The sequence below is a fragment of the Heptranchias perlo genome, chromosome 24, assembly GCF_035084215.1.
Source record: "Heptranchias perlo isolate sHepPer1 chromosome 24, sHepPer1.hap1, whole genome shotgun sequence".
Classification (NCBI taxonomy): domain Eukaryota; kingdom Metazoa; phylum Chordata; class Chondrichthyes; order Hexanchiformes; family Hexanchidae; genus Heptranchias; species Heptranchias perlo.
In genome coordinates this window covers 6161125-6185104 of record NC_090348.1, presented here as the reverse complement: position 1 = coordinate 6185104, position 23980 = coordinate 6161125, and the positions used below count along the sequence as shown (strand labels likewise).

The window sequence follows — 23980 nt, the reverse complement described above, 5'->3', positions numbered from 1 at the left end:
CCACATAATCCAGGCTGAAACTCCAGTGCAGTACTGAGGGAGTGCTTCACTGTCAGAGGTGCCTTCTTTTGGACGAGACCTTAAACCGAGGCCACATCTGCCCTCTCAGGTGGATGTAAACGATCCCACGTCACTATTTTGAAGAAGAGTAGGGGAGTTCTCCTCGGCGTCCTGGCCAATATTTATCCCTCAACCAACATCACTAAAAACAAATTACCTAGTCATTTATCGCTGTTGTTTGTGGGATCTTGCTGTGCACAATTGGCTGTCGGGTTTCCTACATTACAACAGTGACTACACTTCTGAAATATTTCATTGGCTGTAAAGCTTTTTGGGACGTCCCGAGGTCATGAAAGGCACTATATAAATGCAAGTTCTTCCTGTTTTTTCTCATTTGAATCATGCCTTTTACTCATAACCAGTGCAGCGCAGAACTGAGGGAAGAATTGGTGCCTAGTGCAAATTGCTTAGTCTGGCCCGAAAAGAAAGCTTTTCATTTCCCCCAACGTGGGAAACTGTGCTTTCTGAAGGATCCATTTCATATGGTGTAGAACGGCTGCTCATCTCAGGAAACGAGTGTTACAACAGTTCCCCCTACTCTCCCTTCCCCCCACCAAAAAAAAGTCAGTAAACAGGCAAGTCCACAATCAATACCATTCCCAGTTAAAGGGTACAGAGTGCAAAACAGGGCAAACTTAATGTATAATTTTTTTAAATTAAAAACTACTGAGCACTTAAGTTAAAGCAACACTTGTGTGCAAAACTACCCAACACACACTCAACCCACCAACCCTGCCTCCTGTGAGATTTCCGCTTTCAAAACTATTCTGACATGTTTCTGAGTAATTGTGGAGATGTAGCTTGCCCTTAGTCAGAGGGTGATTGAGAGAATTAGGGACCTAATCTGCTTTTTCCCCCAACCCCCTCAGGTTAATAAGCATTTCCACTTCAGTATGGAGAATGCTGCCTGCTTGCTTTAACTAGGGTTTAAACATACATTTGAAAACAGTCTCAGCAACACATTATCGAGGCCTCTTTGTCACTTTTTTTAAACACACTTCCGACTTTTGCCACCCTCTTAAAGGGGCCCTTTCTTCTGAACATACATTAGTAACCAAACTTTTAAACCTGAACCGAGATGCCAAACTTTGTTTAAAAGTTGTGTGTTTTATTCTTTTTAAACACGAAGGAGTTGGACTCACCCCAGTGTGCTGATGAAACCGTTGACAGTTCCTTCGGCGTAGAGGGACACGATGTCCCCAATGTGGAGGAAGCTGGACATTTTCTCCATCTTCTCATGGTACTGTGGCCAGTCCAAGGAGGGGAAGGGACGGAGCTTGGAGAGAAGCAGCGGGCGGACAGACAACGGGCTCAGAGCGACCAAACGGGTCAACAGAGACAACCGGTCGGGAGGGTAGCGGCCAGTCCCGACCCCTTCCCTTCCCTCTGGGACTCTCACACACTCCCGAGCAGAGCCCGGGCCAGAAACAAACAAACTTCAAACACACACCAACACAACAAGGGAGCCAAATGGAGCGACGCGGAAGTGAGTGGAGGAATGTCATTCGATGCTGGCACTCCTCCTTCCACCCAGCCACTCCACACTCTGCTCTGATCACTCTCAGCAACCCCGCTTCTTGAAACTGAGCAAATACAAGCCTCCAGGCAACACACAACCCTTCTTCAGTTTCACTTTCAAAAACTCCTCCGAACACCAAATGTGCTTCAACACTTAATCTATCCATTTATAGATCACCTCCCCCCCGCCACATCACTATCTCAATATGTGGCTCTGATCATAATAAAATCTCATTTATAATAAACAAAAACTCACACTGTGCCCCATCCTGAGATTCTTTTACTGCTCAAGTTTCCTTTAAACTCTCTATCTTGTTCTTTAATTCAAAGTAGGATGATGGAAAGTTTTATGTCAATCATGCAGTTATTAATTTTTATTTTCCAGAAACAATTTGTATGAAATATAAAATAATATCAAACACAATTAGCCAGCCCTGTGCAAATTACAGTGCTGATTTATTGATTAGTTTGAATGTACCATTCAGAATGGATGATTTTCAGAGTGGAGGGAGGTGTACCACAGGGGTCGGTGCTGGGACCACTGCTTTTCTTGAGATATATTAATGACTTGGACTTGGGTGTACAGAGCACAATTTCATAATTTGCAGATGACACAAAACTTGGAAGGGTAGTAAACAGTGAGAAGGATAATGATAGACTTCAAGAGGGTATAGACAGGCTGGTGGCATGGGCAGACACATGGCAGATGAAATCTAACGCAGAAAAATGCGAAGTGATACATTTTCGGTAGGAAGAATGAGGAGAGGCAATATAAACTAGAGGGCACAACTCTAATAGGGGTACAGGTACAGAGAGATCTGGGGGTTTATGTGCATAAATCGTTGAAGGTGGCAGGGCAGGTTGAGAAAGCGGTTAAAAAAGTATACGGGATCCTGGGGTTTATAAATAGAGGCATAGAGTACAAAAGTATGGAAGTCATGATGAACCTTTATAAAACACAGGTTCGGCCACAACTGGAGTATTTTTTTAATTCGTTCATGGGATTTGGGCGTCGCCAGCATTTATTGCCCATCCCTAATTGCCCTTGAGAAGGTGGTGGTGAGCCGCCGCCTTGAACCACTGCAGTCCGTGTGGTGAAGGTTCTCCCACAGTGCTGTTAGGAAGGGAGTTCCAGGATTTTGACCCAGCAACGATGAAGGAACGGCAATATATTTCCAAGTCGGGATGGTGTGTGACTTGGAGGGGAATGTGCAGGTGGTGTTGTTCCCATGTGCCTGCTGCCCTTGTCCTTCTAGGTGGTAGAGGTTGCGGGTTTGGGAGGTGCTGTCGAAGAAGCCTTGGCGAGTTGCTGCATTGCATCCTGTGGATGGTACACACGGTGCGCTGGTGGTGAAGGGAGTGAACGTTTAGGGTGGTGGATGGGGTGCCAATCAAGTGGGCTGCTTTGTCCTGGATGGTGTCAAGCTTCTTGAATGTTGTTGGAGCTGCACTCATCCAGGCAAGTGGAGAGCATTCCGTCACACTCCTGACTTATGCCTTGTAGATGGTGGAAAGGCTTTGGGGAGTCAGGAGATGAGTCACTCGCTGCAGAACACCCAGCCTCTGACCTGCTCTTGTAGCCACAGTATTTATGTGGCTGGTCCAGTTAAGTTTCTGGTCAATGGTGACCCCCAGAATGTTGATGGTGAGGGATTCGGCGATGGTAATGCCGTTGAATGGCGCATCAAGGTAGATAAATCTCCGGGACCCGATGAAAAGTATCCCAGGACGTTATGGGAGGTTAGGGAGGAAATTGCGGGTCCCCTAGCAGAGATATTTCAATCATCGACAGCTACAGGTGAGGTGCCTGAAGATTGGAGGGTAGCAAATGTTGTGCCTTTGTTTAAGAAGGGCGGCAAGGAAAAGCCTGGGAACTACAGACCAGTGAGCCTGACATCTGTAGTGGGTAAGTTGTTAGAGGGTATTCTGAGAGACAGGATCTACAGGCATTTGGAGAGGCAGGGAGTGATTAGGAACAGTCAGCATGGTTTTGTGAGAGGAAAATCATGTCTCACGAATTTGATTGAGTTTTTTGAAGGGATAACCAAGAAGATAGATGAGGGCTGTGCAGTAGATGTGGTCTACATGGACTTTAGCAAAGCCTTTGACAAGGTACCGCATGGTAGGTTGTTACATAAGGTTAAATCCCACGGGATCCAAGGTGAGGTAGCCAATTGGATACAAAATTGGCTTGACGACAGAAGACAGAGGGTGGTTGTAGAGGGTTGTTTTTCAGACTGGAGGCCTGTGACCAGCGGCGTGCCTCAGCGATCGGTGCTGGGTCCGCTGTTATTTGTTATTTATATTAATGATTTGGATGAGAATTTAGGAGGCATGGTTAGCAAGTTTGCAGATGACACCAAGATTGGTGGCATTGTGGACAGTGAAGAAGGTTATCTAGGATTGCAACGGGATCTTGATAAATTGGGCCAGTGGGCCGATGAATGGCAGATGGAGTTTAATTTAGATAAATGTGAGGTGATGCATTTTGGTAGATCGAATCGGGCCAGGACCTACTCCGTTAATGGTAGGGCGTTGGGGAGAGTTATAGAACAAAGAGATCTAGGAGTACAGGTTCATAGCTCCTTGAAAGTGGAGTCACAGGTGGATAGGGTGGTGAAGAAGGCATTCGGCATGCTTGGTTTCATTGGTCAGAACATTGAATACAGGAGTTGGGATGTCTTGTTGAAGTTGTACAAGACATTAGTAAGGCCACACTTGGAATACTGTGTACAGTTCTGGTCACCCTATTATAGAAAGGATATTATTAAACTAGAAAGAGTGCAGAAAAGATTTACTAGGATGCTACCGGGACTTGATGGTTTGACTTATAGGGAGAGGTTAGATAGACTGGGACTTTTTTCCCTGGAGAGTAGGAGGTTAAGGGGTGATCTTATAGAAGTCTATAAAATAATGAGGGGCATAGATAAGGTAGATAGTCAAAATCTTTTCCCAAAGGTAGGGGAGTCTATAACGAGGGGACATAGATTTAAGGTGAGAGGGGAGAGATACAAAAGGGTCCAGAGGGGCAATTTTTTCACTCAAAGAGTGCTGAGTGTCTGGAACGAGCTGCCAGAGGCAGTAGTAGAGGTGGGTACAATTTTGTCTTTTAAAAAGCATTTGGACAGTTACATGGGTAAGATGGGTATAGAGGGATATGGGCCTAGTGCAGGCAACTGGGACTAGCTTAGTGTTATAAACTGGGTGACATGGACATGTTGGGCCGAAGGGCCTGTTTCCATGTTGTAAACTTCTATGATTCTATGAACCCTTTGAGCTCCAGTATCATAACTCAGTAAATATCCTTATGTGAAGAAACACTACATTCCGTGTAGCCACAAGGAGGCCTGCAGTCAGATGAATGATCAATGAATCTGCTTTTTGTGATGTTGGTTTCGGGAGGTATGATAGGGTCACCGTGAGAACTACTTCTTTATTTTCACATTACACCGTGAAATGTTTTACACCCACCTGAACCACCATAACAGGTAGATAGGTTCTCGGTTTAATGTGTCATCTGAAGGACACTACTCCCATAGTATTACATGAGAGGGGCAGCCTGGATTACGTACTCAAACCCTTATGCGGGACTTGAACCCACAACCTTCATTTCGTATTATTTTTTTCTGAGCCAAAGACAAAATTTAACAAGCACCTTCCAATGTACAAACTTCCCTCCCCAAATAGCAATTCAACTCCGATTGACCACGGGCTGTGTTTATTTAAAACAGCTAGTTGGTTTCCTGTGTGGCTGCGCATGGGGGAGTCATGACCCAGTGTGGTCTTCTGGTGAAGTGGGGTTAGAGGGTGTGACATAATTGGATGAGGGCACATAGACATAATTCAGCCCCCATTTTAAAGTCATTCAATCTGTCCTTGATTTGAGATCATTTGTAGTTAAATAGGAAAACACTCTGCTACTTGGGAAGTAGGGTTGGTTGGAGAATAGGACTTTCTCTACAGTACAGACTGAGGAGTTGGGAGATACAAAACTACAGTGCCACCACTGGCAGGAAGGTGTAATTACTGTATGACATGTTTACATAGGCAGTTTCCATTATAAATGTGGACACAGGAATTTATAATGGAAAAGTTGGCAATAGCAAGTAAACAGGAAGGGGGCACAGATGCAAAACATTATAGGTTAGACTTAGCAGCCTTAAAGGGACAAACGACTTAAAGACAGCTTCAACATAGCAGCAGAATAATACATTGTACGGTATAGGGTTTAACACTTCTGACATTATAAAACAGAACTGTAAGCAACGCCATGGAAGATCTGTTAATCTATACTCATGGTGAAAGGATGCACTGTTTTATGGTATGTCAGCCATTGAAGAAGTTAAATTATGTTTTTAGTAAAATATTATGGGAGTGGTAGAGATATCCTTGGATTCAAGTCATGTGATTATGTCACACCTTGGTAGAAATTGTGAATTAATGGCCTTGATTATTATTTTATGTATGTGTAGTGATCTACTGAATTTTCAAATCCACAGGAGAATTCTCCAGGTTGCAGATAGGTAGGTGGCATATACAATAGAGAGGAGGGGTGTGATGTGGTTTGTTAGTGTTGAAAGGTTGGCCTTGGAGCAGAGGTGCTTTGGGGTGGGGAAATACCAGGCAGAAAGGGTCCTTGGATACTCGAGTAGTGGAAGAGGGAGGTTCGAAGGTCTGGAGTGGTGTATTGAGGCAGTGAAAATGGTTATAGGAGGGTGCTGCAGTTTGGCAGTGGTGGGATGGTGGTTTTGGAGTATGGGAGCAGTGGGATAAGGATCATGGGAGACAGACGGAGGATAGTGCAGGTTATCTGTAAGACAAGTGCTTAGCCAAGTTCTTGGCAATGACCTAGGGCCCAGCCAGAAGTTTGTTTAAAGGTGAAAGAAGAAAGCAAGGCTTGCATTTATATAGTGCCTTTTACAACCTCAGGACGTCCCAAAGAACTTTACAGCCAATGAAGTACTGTTTGAAGTGTAGACACTGTTGTAATGTAGGAATCACGGCAGTCAATTTGCACACAGCAAGGTCCCACAAACAGCAATGAGATAATGACCAGATAATGTGTTTGTGATGTTGGTTGAGGGATAAATATTGGCCAGGACACCAGGGAGAACGCCCCTGCTCCTCTTCAAAGTAGTGCCATGGGATCTTTTACATCCACCTGAGAGGGCAGACAGGGCCTTAGTTTAACATCTCATCCAAAAGATGGCACCTCCAACAGTACAGCACTCCCTCAGTACTGCACTGGAGTGTCAGCCTGGATTTTGTGCTCAAGTGCCTGTGCATTTACACCAGAAGTTCAGTGTTGGTGTTGAGCATGTAGTGTGTAGTATAAACTGGGTGCTGAGGCCTGAACTGACTCCAAAGCAAGTAAGTGGTGACGTTGGTTTTCATGGGCAGTTTGGTTTTGGGAAGCGGGTGGTGGGTTGGAAATGGCAAGAGGCAGAGTGGGGAGCAGCACGGGGAGAAGTACAGGGATGGACATTTGATTAAAGAGCTTCCCCCACTGTGAGCTGGGAAACCAGTTATTTAAAATGCATGCTGCGGTTATATTATAAACGATTACTGTATGTTGATAATTATAGTCTGAACACAGTTTGCACTCTAAATAACACAGACTTCCTCAGCTCAGTTCTGGGGGAAGTGTTCTTGGCAATCCCACCCCTGCAGGATGGAGTCCTAAAAGCCACACTCCCAGCTGCGTAAAAGGCCACCTCGGGCTTGGGGTTTGGATAACAGGTCTAATTTTTACATGCCTTGGGTGGGTGGGGGGTGTGGACAGTAGCACCCCTTGCTTTGGAGATGGAGCTCTGAAGACCCAATGGGTGGTACGTATAAACATGGACAGAAAAGCACTGGACAGGCGTAACAGGAAAGTGTTACAGGGAGTGAGACACTTATAGGAAGTACACACTATTCTCTCTAGGGACTTGGGCACATAATCTAGGCTGACACTCCAGTGCAGTGCTGAGGGAGTGTTGCACTATCGGAGGTGCTGTTTTTCAGATGAGACATTAAACCGAGGCCCTCTCAGCTCGATGTAAAAGATCCCATGGCACTATTCGAAGAAGAGCAAGGGAGTTCTCCCCAGTGTCCTGGCCAATATTTATCCCTCAACCAACATCACTAAAAACAGATTATCTAGTTATATATCTTATTGCTGTTTGTGGGATCTTGCTGTGCGCAAAATTGGCTGCCGCGTTTCCTTACATTATAACAGTGACTACATTTCAAACCTACTTTATTGGCTGTAAAGTGCTTTGGGACATCCTGAGGTCATGAAAGGCACTATATAAATGCAAGTCTTTCTTTCTAAGATTTTATCTCGATAGGTGGATACATAAACATTTTGCCAAATTCTTGTCTGTCATATTACAATCTAATTAAATGATTATATCACTAGCTGTCCTGGACATTAGGCTCTGTTCTGCATCATATCCTAAAATATTTCTGTATTCTACTTTCTCATATGAACTTTTAGCAAGGCTGTTGTACTTTAAATATAACTGTTTCAGTTACACTCAAGGTAAAAGGCGGGAGGTTTAGAGGGGATTTGAGAAAGAACTTTTTCACCCAGAGGGTGGTTGGAGTCTGGAACTCACTGCCTGAAAGGGTTGTGGAGGCAGGAACCCTCACAACACTCAAGAAGCATTTGGATGAGCACTTGAAATGCCATAGCATACAAGGCTACGGACCAAATGCTGGAATATGGGATTAGAGTAGACAGGGCTTGATGGCCGACGCAGACACGATGGGCCGAAGGGCCTCTATCCGTGCTGTATAACTCTATGATCTCCACTGTCGCGAATCTGAGGGTAAAGGAATATTCGAAACTGTTTGGGAATCTCCGCTAGCTTCAGAAGGGTCTACCCATCTTCATAGCTCGGGAATGCACCGTGGGTATTGGTACAAATTCCGGATCGTTTCCCAGTGAAAGGGTATAGCTCTGAGACATGCGACTCACAGTCACTGAATGCTTTACATTGTACGGTTCTTCCAGTTCTGATGAAAGGTCTTCGACCTGAAACGTTAACTCTGTTTCTTTCTCCACAGATGCTGCCTGACTTGCTGAGCTTCTCCAGCATTTTCCGATTTTATTTTACATTGTACGTTTGGGTTCACGGAGAATGTGGGATTCCCAATGGAGACTGCAACCTGCAGTAAACAAAAGAGGGAGCGTTGGGAAGGCCCACATTGTATTGCTTGCTTTAATTTGTAAAACTTTAACCTGTGTGATAATATCCGTCACTTCAAAGGCAGTTTGGCAATGTGGAGCAAGACTATATTAAATCCAGCAAACACATTAAAACAAATAAGGTCATTGTTCTCTGTACATTTAGAATATAAAAGAGATGCAGCTTGTGGATTGTGGCAACTGCTGTTAAATCAAAGATAAGACTGTTATAAAAACCTGAAGTTTTAATAAACTAGATATTCATTAATTCACAGGCAATCAGCCCCAGTTTCAAACTACAATTTTGTATTTCCTTCCAAGGTGCTAAGAACACTTTACCAGCTGTGTAATCTGTATAACATTTGGGTACATGTTTTGTTTAGTTAGTTTGATAAAAGGCAACACAATTACCCAATAACTGTGCTTTTTTTTAATATATAAATAATTTACTTAGGCACTTCCTTTGCAGTCGTTAGAATAAAACCCCCAATCCACTTTAAACAGACGTTTTAAATTGAATCCTTGAGAAATAAATCACAAATAAACCTTTCAAGTTGCGGCTTTAAGCAGTTTCTCATTATTTCTCGTAAAGGATTTTTTTGACGTTTAATTTTTAACATTTTTTTTATTACTGTTGCAATAAATAATAAAAACACCGTGACTGATTTATTTTCGCTTCTCAGTTCTTAAGACTGTCTATAAGAAACAGAAGAACTTATTTCATAGAATCATAGAATGGTTACAGCACAGAAGGAGGCCATTCAGCCCATCGAGTCTGTGCCAGCTCTTTCTAACAGCAATCCAGTTAGTCCCATTCCCCCGCTCTTTCCCCATAGCCCTGCAAATTTTTTCCTTTCAAGTATTTATCCAATTCCTTTTTGAAAGCCACAATTGAATCTGCTTCCACCACCCTTTCAGGCAGCGCATTCCAGATCATAACTACTCACTGTGTAAAAAAGATTTTCCTCCTGTCGCCTTTGGTTCTTTTGCCAATTACCTTAAATCTGTGTCCTCTGGTTCTCGACCCTTCCGCCAATGGGAACAGTTTCTCTTTATTTACATTATCTAAACCCTTCAATGATTTTGAACACTTCTATCAAATCTCCTCTCAATCTTCTCTGCTCTAAGGAGAACAACCCCAGCTTCTCCAGTCTATCCACGTAACTGAAGTCCCTCATCCCTGGAACCATTCTAGTAAATTTTTTCTGCACCCTCTCTAAGGCCTTCACATCCTTCCTAAAGTGTGGTGCCCAGAATTGGACACAATACTCCAGTTGTAGCCAAACCAGTGTTTTATAAAGGTTCAACATAACTTCCTTGCTTTTGTAGTCTATGCCTCTATTTATAAAGCCCAGGATCCCGTTTGCTTTTTTAACTGCTTTCTCAACCTGTCCTGCCACCTTCAAAGATTTGTGCACATATACCCCCAGATCTCCCTGTTCGTGCACCCCCTTTAGAATGGTGCCATTTAATTTATATTGCCTCTCCTTGTTCTTCCGGCTAAAATGTCTCACTTCGCACTTCTCTGCGTTAAATTTCATCTGCCATGTACCTGCCCATTCCACAACCTGTCTGTGTCCTCTTGAAGTCTATCATTATCCTTCTCACTGTTCACTACACTTCCAAGTTTTGTGTCATCTGCAAATTTTGATATTGTGCCCTGTACACCCAAGTCCAATCATTAATATATATCAAAAAAAGCAGTGGTCCTAGTATCGACCCCTGGGGAACACCACTGTACAGCTCCCTCCAGTCTGAAAAACAACCTTTCACCACTATTCGCTGTTTCCTGTCACTTAGCCAATTTCGTATCCATGCTGCCACTGCCCCTTTTATTCCATGGGCTTCAATTTTGTTGACAAGCCTATTATGTGGCACTTTATCAAACGCCTTTTGAAAGTCCATATACACCACATCAACCGTATTGCCCTCATCAACCCTCTCTGTTACCTCATCAAAAACGCAATCAAGTTAGTTAAACACGATTTGCCTTTAGTAAATCCGTGCTGGCTTTACTTTATTAATCTATACTTGTCGAAGTGACTATTAATTTTGTCCCAGATTATTGTTTCTAAAAGCTTTCCCATCACCGAGGTTAAACTGACTGGTTCTGTAGTTGCTGGGTTTATCCTTCCACCGTTTTTTGAACAAAGGTGTAACATTTGCAATTTTCCAGTCCTCTGGCACCACCTCCATATCTAAGGAGGATTGGAAGGTTATGGTACCTCAGCAACCTAGGATGCATCCCATCCGGACCAGGTGACTTATCTACTTTAAGTACAGCCTGCCTTCCAGTACCTCCTTATCAATTTTTAGCCCATCCAGTATCTCAACCACCTCTTTTTTTACTGTGACTTTGGCAGCAGCTTCTTCCTTGGTAAAGACAGATGCAAAGTATTCATTTAGTACCTCGGCCATGCCCTCTGCCTCCATGTGTAGATCTCCTTTTTGGTCCCTAATTGGCCCCACCCCTCCTCTTACTACCCATTTACTATTTATATGCCTATTCAAGACTTTTGATTTCCCTTTTATGTTGTCCGCCAGTCTATTCTCATACTCTCTCTTTGCCCCTCTTATTTCCTTTTTCACTTCTCTTTCTATATTTAGTATTATCAATCTGACATCTGTCATACGCCCCCCTTTTTCTGCTTCATCTTACTCTCTATCTCTTTCGTCATCCAGAGAGCTCTGGTTTTAGTTGCCCTACCTTTCCCCCTTGTGGGAATGTACCTAGACTGTACCCGAACCATCTCCTCTTTAAAGGCCGCCCATTGTTCGATTACAGTTTTGCCTGCTAATCTTTGATTCCAATTTATCCGGGCCAGATCCGTTCTCAACCCACTGAAATTGGCCCTCCTCCAATTAAGTATTTTTACTCTAGATTGCTCCTTGTCCTTTTCCATAACTAATCTAAATCTTATGATACTACGATCACTGTAGCCTAAATGTTCCACTGACACTTGGCCCACTTCATTCCCCAGGACTAGATCCAGCAATGCCTCCTTCCTCGTTGGGCTGGAAACATACTGATCAAGAAGGTTCTCCCGAACACATTTCAGAAATTCCTCTCCCTCTTTGCCCTTTACACTATTACTGTCCCAGTCTATATTAGGGTAGTTGAAGTCCCCCATTATCAGAAATCTATAGTTCTTGCACCTCTCTGTAATTTCCCTGCAAATTTGCTCCTCTGTATCCTTCCCACTAGTTGGTGGCCTATAGAATACACCCAGTAGTGTAATGGCGCCTCTATTGTTTCTTAACTCTAACCAAATAGATTCTGTCCTTGACCCCTCCAGGACATCCTCTGGTAATATTGCCCTTAATCAATACTGCCACACCCCCCCCTCCTTTTTTTCCTTCCCAATCTTTCTTGATCAACTTGTATCCAGGAATATTTAGTAACCAATCCTGTCCTTTTTTGAGCCAGATCTCTGTTATCGCCACAACATCATATTCCCATGTGGCTATTTGCCCCTGCAGCTCACCAACATTATTTACCAGGCTGTGTGTGTTCACATGCATGCACTGCAAACCAGTCTTAGATCTTCTCGTATTCTCTCTTAGTCTGATCCCACCTAATACTGTAATATTTTTCACTCTAGTGCTATCTGTCTCTCCCAATCCTCTCTGCACCTTGTTTCTCATTTCTAATGCTGCATCCCGGTGCCCACCCCCCTGCCAAATTAGTTTAAACCCTCCCCCCACAGCACTACTGAACCTCCCCGCGAGGACATTGGTCCCAGCTCGGTTGAAGTGCAACCCATCCGTCTTGAACAGGTCCCTCCTGCCCCAGAACTGGTCCCGATGCCCCAAGAATCTGAAGCCATTCCTCTTGCACCATGTCTCTAGTCACACATTAACCTGTCTTATCTTCCTATTTCTGTACTTACTGGCGCGTGGCACTGGGAGTGATCCAGAGATTACTACCTTTGAGATCCTGCTTTTTAACTTCCTCCCTCGCTCCTGAAACTCTAACTGCAGGACCTCAACCCTTTCCTATGTCGTTGGTGCCCACATGGACCATGACTTCTGGCTGTTCCCCTTCTCCCTGCAGAATGTTCTGCGCTCTCTCCGTGATGTCCTTTACCCTGGCACCAGGGAGGTTACACACCATGTGGGACTCACATTGGCGGTCACAGAAACACCTGTTTGTCCCCCTGACTATCGAATCCCCTATGACTACTGCATTTCTACACTTCACTGTGCCCCTCTGTGCAGCCCTTAGCCCCATGGTGCCATGCTCAGGACTGCACTCCTTCGAGACGTCGCCACCCTCACTGCTAGTCATTGCTTATTTACCACAAAATGGTTACATATGTAAATATATATTGTACACCAGAAATACAATCTAACAAAATAAAACATGATAAAAGACATATTTCTTATTACAGATCAAACCAAATACACGCATGTACATTTAAAATTATAAATCTCAACAATGACTTAAATATGAATATTTAAACAAGGTGTTTAAAGTGATCATGGGATTCAGGAGGGTAGATAGAGAGAAACTATTTCCTCTGGTGGAGGGATCAAGAGCAAGAGGGCATAACCTTAAAATTAGAGCCAGGCCATTCAGGAGTGATATCAGGAATTGTCCCACCTCCCCACGGCCAATTAAAAAGCAAACAGACTCTTCGTTACACGATTGGATGATTCTTGACTGTTAGTCAAACAGTATTTTTTTCTCCATCTCAAATATTTTTATAACTAATATATGAAAGTGTTCAAAGAAAATGAAAAAAAAAAATTTTTTTTTAAATATATGATTTTCCTCCTGGGTTGCTCGCAGCAGTACGGAAGATTAATCTTTAATTCCTGGAGACTCGAGGACAATGCTGGAGAGTTGACAAAGATAGTTGTTGAAGGAATTGACTCACCTTGAAGATGAGCAGATGGCTTCTAAACTTTGTTTTATTAGTAACAGAAAGGAAGAGGTATCTTATAATCCAATCAGCTGGTGTTCATGGAATGTTACTAATACTTTAGACACCCTGATTTTTACATTTGTATTTTGCACTGGTCCCAGTACCGTGCAGTCTCCCTTTCATTGAGCTGGAACTCAAAAGCATCATTTAATTATTCCTTTATCCTTTGTTTCACATGTCTTTGAACAGCATCATTTAAATATTTCAATAATGGTTCAATGCAGCTGCCAGTGCATCAATCGTTCCCAGCACTTGGGGCTGGGCTGGAATGACAGGTCTCCGTAATGGTGAACAATTCTTAATTTCTACATCTGTTACCACAACTGAAATCCAGAGTACTGAAATATTCCTCCAATGACCACATTAATAGGAGGTAGCATTTCCACCGAGAAAGACACAGCAAGTTGATGCAGCCCTGCAGTGTGTGACATTGTGCCAGTACCCCCATTCTCCATAAGGTGGGTTGACAAGGCTGCGTTTAGGACCACTGTTATTGGCTGTAGTGGCTCCATCTAGTGGCACTGGTAATGGCAGTAGGACATTCTTGTAATGCCACCCACAGGATGTGGGAGGAGACGACTCAACCAAGTTCTCTGGAATGTGTAATTTGATACAGTCATTGTCAGGCAGGCTACAGAGTTCAGACAAGTACAGTGAGAACACAACTGATTTCAGAGAACAGGCAGTGCTAACACTCCTGTGTTCAGAGAACGCACAGCGCTGATACTCCCGGGTTCGGAGAACGCACAGCGCTGGCACGCCCGAGTTCGGAGAACGCACAGCGCTGACACGCCCGGGTTTGGAGAACGCACAGCGCTGGCACCCCCGGGTTCGGAGAACGCACAGCGCTGACACGCCCGGGTTCGGAGAACGCACAGTGCTGATACTCCCGGGTTCGGAGAACGCACAGCGCTGACACTCCCGAGTTCAGAGAACGCACAGTGCTGACACTCCCGGGTTCGGAGAACGCACAGCGCTGACACTCCCGAGTTCAGAGAACGCACAGTGCTGACACTCCCGAGTTCAGAGAACGCACAGTGCTAACACTCCCGAGTTCAGAGAACGCACAGTGCTGACACTCCCGAGTTCAGAGAACGCACAGCGCTGACACTCCTGAGTTCAGAGAACGCACAGCGCTGACACTCCTGAGTTCAGAGAACGCACAGTGCTGACACCCCCGAGTTCGGGGAACGCACAGCGCTGACACTACTGAGTTCGGAGAACGCACAGCGCAAACACTCCCGAGTTCAGAGAACACACAGCGCTGACACTCCTGAGTTCAGAGAACACACAGCGCTGACACCCCCGAGTTCGGAGAACACACAGCGCTGACACTACTGATTTTAGAGAACGCACAGCGCTGACACTACCGAGTTCAGAGAACACACAGCGCTGACACTCCTGAGTTCAGAGAACACACAGCGCTGACACTACTGATTTTAGAGAACGCACAGCGCTGACACTACCGAGTTCAGAGAACACACAGTGCTGACACTCCTGAGTTCAGAGAACACACAGCGCTAACACTACCGAGTTCAGAGAACACACAGCGCTGACACTCCTGAGTTCAGAGAACACACAGCACTGACACTCCTGAGTTCAGAGAACACACAGCGCTGACACTCCCAAGTTCAGAGAACACACAGCGCTGACACTCCTGAGTTCAGAGAACACACAGCACTGACACTCCTGAGTTCAGAGAACACACAGCGCTGACACTCCTGAGTTCAGAGAACACACAGCGCTGACACTCCTGAGTTCAGAGAACACACAGCGCTGACACTCCTGAGTTCAGAGAACACACAGCGCTGACACGCCCGAGTTCGGAGAACACACAGCGCTGACACTACTGATTTTAGAGAACGCACAGCGCTGACACGCCCGAGTTCGGAGAACGCACAGCACTGACACTACTGAGTTCAGAGAACGCACAGCGCTGACACTCCCGAGTTCAGAGAACACACAGCACTGACACTACTGAGTTCAGAGAACGCACAGCGCTGACACTCCCGAGTTCAGAGAACACACAGCACTGACACTACTGAGTTCAGAGAACGCACAGCGCTGACACTACTGAGTTCAGAGAACACACAGCGCTGACACTACTGATTTTAGAGAACGCACAGCGCTGACACTACTGAGTTCAGAGAACACACAGCGCTGACACTACTGATTTTAGAGAACGCACAGCGCTGACACTCCCGAGTTCAGAGAACACACAGCGCTGACACTACTGATTTTAGAGAACGCACAGCGCTGACACTACTGAGTTCAGAGAACACACAGCGCTGACACTACTGAGTTCAGAGAACGCACAGCGCTGACACTCCCGAGTTCAGAGAACACACAGCACTGACACTACTGAGTTCAGAGAACGCACAGCGCTGACACTACTGAGTTCAGAGAACACACAACGCTGACACTACTGATTTTAGAGAACGCACAGCGCTGACACTACTGAGTTCAGAGAACACACAGCGCTGACACTACTGATTTTAGAGAACGCACAGCGCTGACACTACTGAGTTCAGAGAACACACAGCGCTGACACTACTGATTTCAGAGAACACACAGCGCTGACACTCCCGAGTTCAGAGAACGCACAGTGCAAACACTCCTGAGTTCAGATAGGATGGCATGAGGCTACGGAGGGATTTGAACATGAGGATGAGAATTTAAAACCAAGGTGTTGGTGGACTGGGAGCCAATGTAGGTCAGCGAGCACAGGGGTGACAGTTGAACAAGACTTGGTGCGAGTTAGGATACGTGTAGCAGAGTTTTGGATGAGCTCAAGTATATTGAGTGTGGAAGATGGGAGGCCGGCCAGGAGAGCATTGGAATAGTCAAGTCTAGAGGTAACAAAGGTATAGATGAGGGTTTCAGCAGCAGAGGATGAGCCGAGGCAGGGGCGGAGAGGGGCGATGTTACGGAAGTAGGCGGTCTTGGTTTTGGAGTGGATATGAGGTCAGAAGTTCATCTCAGGGTCAAAAAGGATGCCAAGGTTGCGAACGGTCTGGTTCAGCCTCAGACAGTGACCAGGGAGAGGGATGGAGTCGACGGCTAGAGAATGGAGTTTGTGGCAGGGACCGAAGACAACGGCTTCAGTCTTCCCAATATTTTGTTGGAGGAAATTTTTGATGCAAGTTCAGGGCAGGGGCAGGGGGAACCGTAAGGGAAGTTTGGCTCGGTTGGCTGGGGGAAGGGAGGGAAGCAGCAGAGGCAGCTGAACAGATGGTCTCAAACTTAGTGACAAAGAAGTCCATGAGCTCCTCACATTTGTTGTTGGAGGTGAGGGTGGAGGAGAGGGGGAGAGGGGTTTAAGAAGATGGTTTGTAGTGGAGAAGAGAAGCCGGGGGTTATCTTTGCATTCCAGGATGATCCTGGAATAGTGAGCAGTTTTGGCAGAGAAGATAGTGCTTTATGTGATCCAGCCAGATCTGGTGATGAATGGCTAAACCAGTTTTCCGCCATACATGTCCCTTGGACTTAAGGGAGTAGAGATGAGGGTCGTACCAAGGGGAACAACCAGGCAGAGTGAGAGAGAGTAATGGTTTTAATGGGGACAAAGACATCAAAGGTGGAGGTGAGGGGATGATTGAGCAAATCTGTAGCTGCAGAAATGTCCTGGTGATTGGAGGGACAAAGGCTAGACAGTTGGGAATTAGAAAGAGCCACTGTAAGTGACTTGGGGGAGAGTTTTTTCCAGGGGCGGACACAGAAGGAAGTGGGGATGGGAGGGGGAAGGGGATGTGGGAGGAGAGGGATACAAGGAAGTGATCAGAAATGGCCTTATCCGTGATTGATACGATGGGAGTAGAGAGGCCACGTGAGATGACAGAAAACTTGGAAGTGTAGTAGACAGTGAGAAGGGTAGACTTCAAGAGGATATAGTCAGTTTGTGAAATGGGCAGACAACTGGCAGATGAAATTTAACGCAGAGAGGTGCGAAGTGATACATTTTAGTAAGAAGAATGACAAGAGTCAATATAAATAAAATGGTAAAATTGTAAAGGGGGTGCAGGAACAGAGAGACCTGGGGGTATACGTGCACAAATCTTTGAAGGTGGCAGGACAGGTTGAGAAAGCAGTTATTTGAGTGATATGGCAATAAGAGGAGAGTTTTTTTTAACCAGGAAGGAAAATTGGAGTTCGGGTCACCCTTGTAGACCTCTTAACGACGAGTTGCATGGTGGAGCAAAAGATTAAGAGGGGGTGATCAAAACCCTGGTTGAAAAGGTGGGTTTTAAGGTGGGTCTTAAAGGAGGAGAGTGAGGTGGAAAGGCGGAGGGGTTTTGGGAAGAGATTCCAGAGTATGGGACCTAAACAGCTGAATGTACTGTCACCAATGGTGGAGTGAAAGGAGGGGGGATGCACTAGAGTCCAGAGTCGGAGGAATGGAGAGTTCTCAGAAGGTTGTGTGGCTGGAGGAGGTTAGAGAGATAGGGAGGAGCGATGCCATAGAGGGATTAAAACACAAGGATGAGAATTTTAAGTTTGAGGCACTGGGGGAAGTAGCATCGAGTGTCCTGGTCCAATTTATTACTTACTTTCTTTCTTGTTCATCAGAGGTAATCTATAGCAGTGAGGGTGTTCATAATGTACACAATGAAATGTGGAAAGCTGTATGTATTTATATAAATAACAGCTTCTTGTTGCATATCAAGATAAAACTTTTATTACACTGAGTTCAATGCGTGCATTACACAATAGCCCATTCATTGTAATCAATGACTTTTGTGCTCATGTTTCAGTGACTAATTTAACTAACAAAGTTAAGTACCACTAGTATATGTGCTCTTTAGCATAATTATGACTCATTATGTGTGTCACTGACAGAGGGATAGTGTATAGCTTACACTGTAGAAAAATGTAAACTCAGAATATACTATGAAAAATAGACTGCGGTACTCTGTATCAGGATACTCACTTTCCTTCCGTTATAATACAGGCATGTGGACTTAAGAGATAGAGAGACGTCCGATTAATAATCTTTATTGATAAACACACTAATAAAGCCCATTACATGAAGTGCTCATTAAACTGGTACCAATAATACAGGGTTCATAAGCTGTGTCCTCCAGACCACTTTACCTAGTCTTGCATAGAGCTAGTATGAGTTCTGTAGTGCTCTGGTGTACAGCAGCTTTATGTGGCTGGAGGTTGTGGGGATAAAGGAGGTTACAGAGGGATGAGGCCATGAAGGGATTTCAACACAAGGATGAGAATTTTAAATTTGATGTGTTTGGGGACTGTGGGTCTATGTAGGTCAGTGAGGACAGGGGTGAGGGGTGAGCTGGACTTGGTGTGGGATAAGATATGGATAGCAGAGTTTTGGATTAGCGGAAGTTTATGGAGTGCGGAGGATGGGAGACTGGCCAGGAGAGAATTGGAATAGTCAAGGCTGAAGGTGAATGAGGGTTTCGGCAGCAGATGGGCCGAGGTGGGTAATGGTACAGAGGTGGAAATAGGTGGTCTTTCTAATAGGTTGGAAACTCAGCTTGGGGTTGATTCGGGTGCCGAGGCTGTGAACCGTTGGGATTAGTCTGAAACAGTTGGGGGGGGGGGGGGAGAAACAGATTTGGTGGTGAGGGTATAGAATTTGTGGCAGGGGGCCAAAGATGATGGCTTCAGTCTTCCCAGTGTTTAACTGGAAGAAATTGCGGCTCATCCAAGACTGGTTGTCAGACCAGCAGTGTGACAACGCAGAGACAGCGGAGAGGTCATGAGAGGTGGCGGAGAGGTAGAGATGGGTGTCGTCAACATACATGTGGAAGCTGACCCCATGTTGCTGGATGATGTCACCAAAGGGCAGCATGTAGATGAGGAAGAGGAAGGGGCCCAGGATTGATCCTTGGGGGACTCCGGAGTAACGGTGTTGGGTCGGGAAGAGAAGCCATTGTTTATGTACTTACCCGGCAACTAATGTCACGTTTATACATTCAGTTCGGTGAGCGCTATACAACTTTATTTTTCACCACTAATTCTGTATAAAGGTATAGAGACATGGGATGTTCAATTTAGAAACCTGCACACGCTCTGTAAAGCAAGGCTCTTGGAACACCGATTATGTGACATCCAAGTTGGGCAACAGTGAACAAACAGATCTGTTATGTCACGGTGATTCCAGGGGTGGAGTTTGCTTTTCTGTAGAGCTAACCGACCATGGCACTGATTTTATCTCTCCTTCCTCTATCCCAAGGGATTAGTTCAAATTTAACTGGGTGAATATAATTAAGGTTTGTACTTTGGGACAGTACAAGGAATATTAGGAACAATATTTTTTGGGCTGTCATGTTGCTACGTATTTATGCATGGTTCTCAGTGATCTACCTCAACAGATTAGGAATAAGTCCAAATATACACTGGACTTAACTAAAGCTCACAATGATTTGATTGAGGATCTGTTTTTTGTATGTGGCATTTCTAAAAACGTTAGCAGGACGTTAGTGACATTTAACCCAACTGATTCATGATAATTGGAATAACAATGTCTGGTGTAAAGAACCTCTTGCTTATTTTGCTGGAATAATTAGGAGATAGGATGGGGGCCTAGATCACGCAATTTTACAGGACACCTGTACGCCCTTACACCTCTGTGCTGGCTCTGTGAAAGAGCTATCCATTTAATCCTTTCCCTATACCCTTTAAAATGTTTCTTTTACAAATATTTAGCCATTACCCTTTTAAAAGCTATTATGATTCTGCTTCCCCCATTGTTCCTGGTCGGCCATTCCATGTCCTAACAACCCTCTGTGGAAACAATTTCTCCAAACCTCTCCCGTTGTTTTTTTGGTGACAATCTTAAATTTATGCCCTCTAGTTACTGACTCACCGACCAGTGGCAATAGTTTTTTTTTCCTATTTGCCTTATCAAAACCCTTCATAATTATGAGCACCTCTATCAGATCGGCTCTTCAAAGCCCCCGAGTATTTGGATGGATGGAATGGATGATAATATTTGTTGCATTAATTTTTGAGGCAACCTCTAGCCTGAGAGTATTTGCCAGTTTGTACTTCTGTGTTGGTTTGGTCTGTCTATATATCTCCATTTGTTTGTATAACTATGGCTTGCAATTGTTATGTTGGTGAAGGTTTTGTCCACACTGAGCCAGGTGTCCTCTAAAATATGAAAGTGATTTGGAAACATTTCTAAAAACTGCCCCTCCCCTCGATACATTTCTCAAATAAAGGCAACTAAACAGATGTGGAGGTAACATTAGGGTGGTCCTAATACACGTCACAGGTCACGTGATGCACCGTGTTGGAGTACAGCATGTTGGAGTACAGCGTGTTCAGTACAGCATGTTGGAGTACAGCATGTTGGAGTACAGCGTGTTCAGTACAGCATGTTGGAGTACAGCATGTTGGAGTACACCATGTTGGAGTACAGCGTGTTCAGTACACCATGTTGGAGTACAGCATGTTGGAGTACAGCATGTTGGAGTACAGCGTGTTGGAGTACAGCGTGTTGGAGTACACCGTGTTGGAGTACAGCGTGTTGGAGTACAGCATGTTGGAGTACAGCGTGTTCAGTACACCATGTTGGAGTACAGCGTGTTGGAGTACAGCATGTTGGAGTACAGCGTGTTGGAGTACAGCGTGTTGGAGTACAGCGTGTTGGAGTACAGCGTGTTGGAGTACAGCATGTTGGAGTACAGCGTGTTCGAGTACACCATGTTGGAGTACAGCATGTTTTAGTACACCATGTCGGAGTACAGCACGTTGGAGTACAGCGTGTTTAAGTACAGCGTGTTCGAATTCAGAATGTTGGAGTACACCATGTTGGAGTACACCATGTTGGAATACAGCGCATTGGAGTACAGCGTGTTGGAATACAGCGTGTTGGAGTACAGCGTGTTGGAGTAAGCGTGTTGAAGTAACCTTGTTGGAATACAGCGTGTTGGAGTACAGCGTGTTGGAGTACACCATGTTGGAGTACACCATGTTGGAATACAGCATGTTGGAGTACAGCGTGTTGGAGTACACCATGTTGGAGTACAGCGTGTTGGAGTACAGCATGTTTGAGTACAGCGTGTTGGAGTACAGCGTGTTGGAGTACAGCGTGTTGGAGTATAGTGTGTTGGAGTAAGCGTGTTGGAATAACCATGTTGGAGTACACCATGTTGGAGTACAGCGTGTTGGAGTACAGCATGTTGGAGTACAGCGTGTTGGAGTATAGTGTGTTGGAGTAAGCGTGTTGGAATAACCATGTTGGAGTACACCATGTTGGAGTACACCATGTTGGAATACAGCATGTTGGAGTACAGCGTGTTGGAGTACAGCGTGTTGGAGTACAGCATGTTGGAGTACAGCGTGTTGGAGTACAGCATGTTGGAGTACAGCGTGTTGGATTACAGCGTGTTGGAGTACACCATGTTGGAGTACAGCGTGTTGGAGTACACCATGTTGGAGTACAGCGTGTTGGAGTACAGCGTGTTGGAGTACAGCGTGTTGGAGTACAGCGTGTTGGAGAACAGCGTGTTGGAGTACAGCGTGTTGGAGTACAGCGTGTTGGAGTACACCATGTTGGAGTACAGCATGTTCGAATTCAGAATGTTGGAGTACACCATGTTGGAGTACACCATGTTGGAGTACAGCGTGTTGGAGTACAGCGTGTTGGAGTACAGCGTGTTGGAGTACACCATGTTGGAGTACAGCGTGTTGGAGAACAGTGTGTTGGAGAACAGTGTGTTGGAGTACAGCGTGTTGGAGTACACCATGTTGGAGTACAGCGTGTTGGAGTACACCATGTTGGAGTACAGCGTGTTTGAGAACAGCGTGTTGGAGTACAGCGTGTTGGAGTACAGCGTGTTCAGTACACCATGTTGGAGTACAGCATGTTTGAGTACACCATGTTGGAGTACAGCGTGTTGGAGAACAGCGTGTTGGAGTACAGCGTGTTGGAGTACAGCGTGTTCAGTACACCATGTTGGAGTACAGCATGTTTGAGTACACCGTGTTGGATTACAGCGTGTTGGAGAACAGCGTGTTGGAGAACAGCGTGTTGGAGCACAGCGTGTTGGAGTACAGCGTGTTGGAGAACAGCGTGTTGGAGTACAGCGTGTTGGAGTACAGCGTGTTGGAGAACAGCGTGTTGGAGTACAGTGTGTTGGAGAACAGTGTGTTGGAGTACAGCGTGTTGGAGTACAGCGTGTTGGAGTACAGCGTGTTCAGTACACCATGTTGGAGTACAGCATGTTTGAGTACACCATGTTGGAGTACAGCGTGTTGGAGAACAGCGTGTTGGAGTACAGCGTGTTGGAGTACAGCGTGTTCAGTACACCATGTTGGAGTACAGCATGTTTGAGTACACCATGTTGGATTACAGCGTGTTGGAGTACAGCGTGTTGGAGAACAGCGTGTTGGAGTACACCGTGTTGGAGTGCACTATGTTGGATTACAGCGTGTTGGAGTACAGCGTGTTGGAGAATAGCGTGTTGGAGTACAGCGTGTTGGAGTACAGCGTGTTGGAGTGCACTATGTTGGAGTACAGCGTGTTGGAGTACACCGTGTTGGAGTACAGGGTGTTGGAGTACAGCATGTTGGAGAATAGCGTGTTGGAGTACAGCGTGTTGGAGTACACTATGTTGGAGTGCACTATGTTGGAGTACAGCGTGTTGGAGTACAGCATGTTGGAATACAGCGTGTTGGAGTACAGCGTGTTGGAGTACAGCGTGTTGGAGTACAGGGTGTTGGAGTACAGCGTGTTGGAGTACAGGGTGTTGGAGTACAGCGTGTTGGAGTGCACTATGTTGGAATACAGCGTGTTGGAGTACAGGGTGTTGGAGTACAGCGTGTTGGAGTACACCGTGTTGGAGTACACCGTGTTGGAGTACAGCGTGTTGGAGTACACCGTGTTGGAGTACAGCGTGTTGGAGTACACCGTGTTGGAGTGCACTATGTTGGAATACAGCGTGTTGGAGTACAGCGTGTTGGAGTACAGCGTGTTGGAGTACAGGGTGTTGGAGTACAGCGTGTTTGAGTACAGCGTGTTGATTGAGCGAAAGTGGATCTCTCTGATGGAATATCAAAGCACGTAATTAACCCACGCCTGTTCATTGCGATGCAGGCAGCACGTAACGTTTGTGCTGCCTACTGTTTTAAATGATTGCTGCGTGCAGCCAGCGCTACCTGCACTGTTGATTGGCTGCACGCATCAGCAGGGGGCCCTGATAGCACAAGTGGTTCACGCTTCTTAAAGGCAGCCTGCACCACTAAAGGGGAGGTGCACTGTGGCTGCAGGAGGTGGTGGAAGCCAATTGTGAAGTGAATTTGTGCTGCAATATATTGAAGAATGGCT

General features: G+C 45.4%; 2 protein-coding genes across 4 annotated transcripts in view; one reads left to right on the top strand and one right to left on the bottom strand.

Moving 5' to 3' along the window:
* Positions 1-1631, bottom strand: part of itpr2 (inositol 1,4,5-trisphosphate receptor, type 2) — a 295275-nt gene extending 293644 nt beyond the window's left edge. For all 3 annotated transcript variants that reach the window (XM_068004673.1, XM_068004674.1, XM_068004675.1), the window contains exon 1: positions 1203-1631. In XM_068004673.1, the coding sequence (XP_067860774.1) occupies positions 1203-1291 (89 nt within the window). In that variant the 5' untranslated portion in view covers positions 1292-1631. The remainder of the gene's footprint in view (positions 1-1202) is intronic.
* A 20257-nt stretch (positions 1632-21888) lies between these two features.
* Positions 21889-23720, top strand: LOC137341906 (dynein heavy chain-like). Its single transcript, XM_068005413.1, has 4 exons — positions 21889-22001; positions 22143-22331; positions 22651-22756; positions 22905-23720. The coding sequence occupies exons 1-4, from the start codon at positions 21889-21891 to the stop codon at positions 23718-23720; spliced, it is 1224 nt and encodes a 407-aa protein (XP_067861514.1).
* The last annotated feature ends 260 nt before the right edge of the window (positions 23721-23980 follow it).

What these genes read in the sequence shown, in the direction of transcription:
- LOC137341906 (XM_068005413.1), top strand. Translation starts at nt 21,889, where the DNA reads ATGTTGGAGTACACCATGTTGGAGTACACCATGTTGGAATACAGCATG. An exon ending in TTGGAGTACAGCGTGTTGGA is followed by an intron (nt 22,002 to 22,142) that starts GTACAGCATGTT and finishes GTTGGAGTACAG; the next exon opens with CGTGTTGGAGAACAGCGTGT. An exon ending in TTGGAGTACACCATGTTGGA is followed by an intron (nt 22,332 to 22,650) that starts GTACAGCGTGTT and finishes GTTGGATTACAG; the next exon opens with CGTGTTGGAGAACAGCGTGT.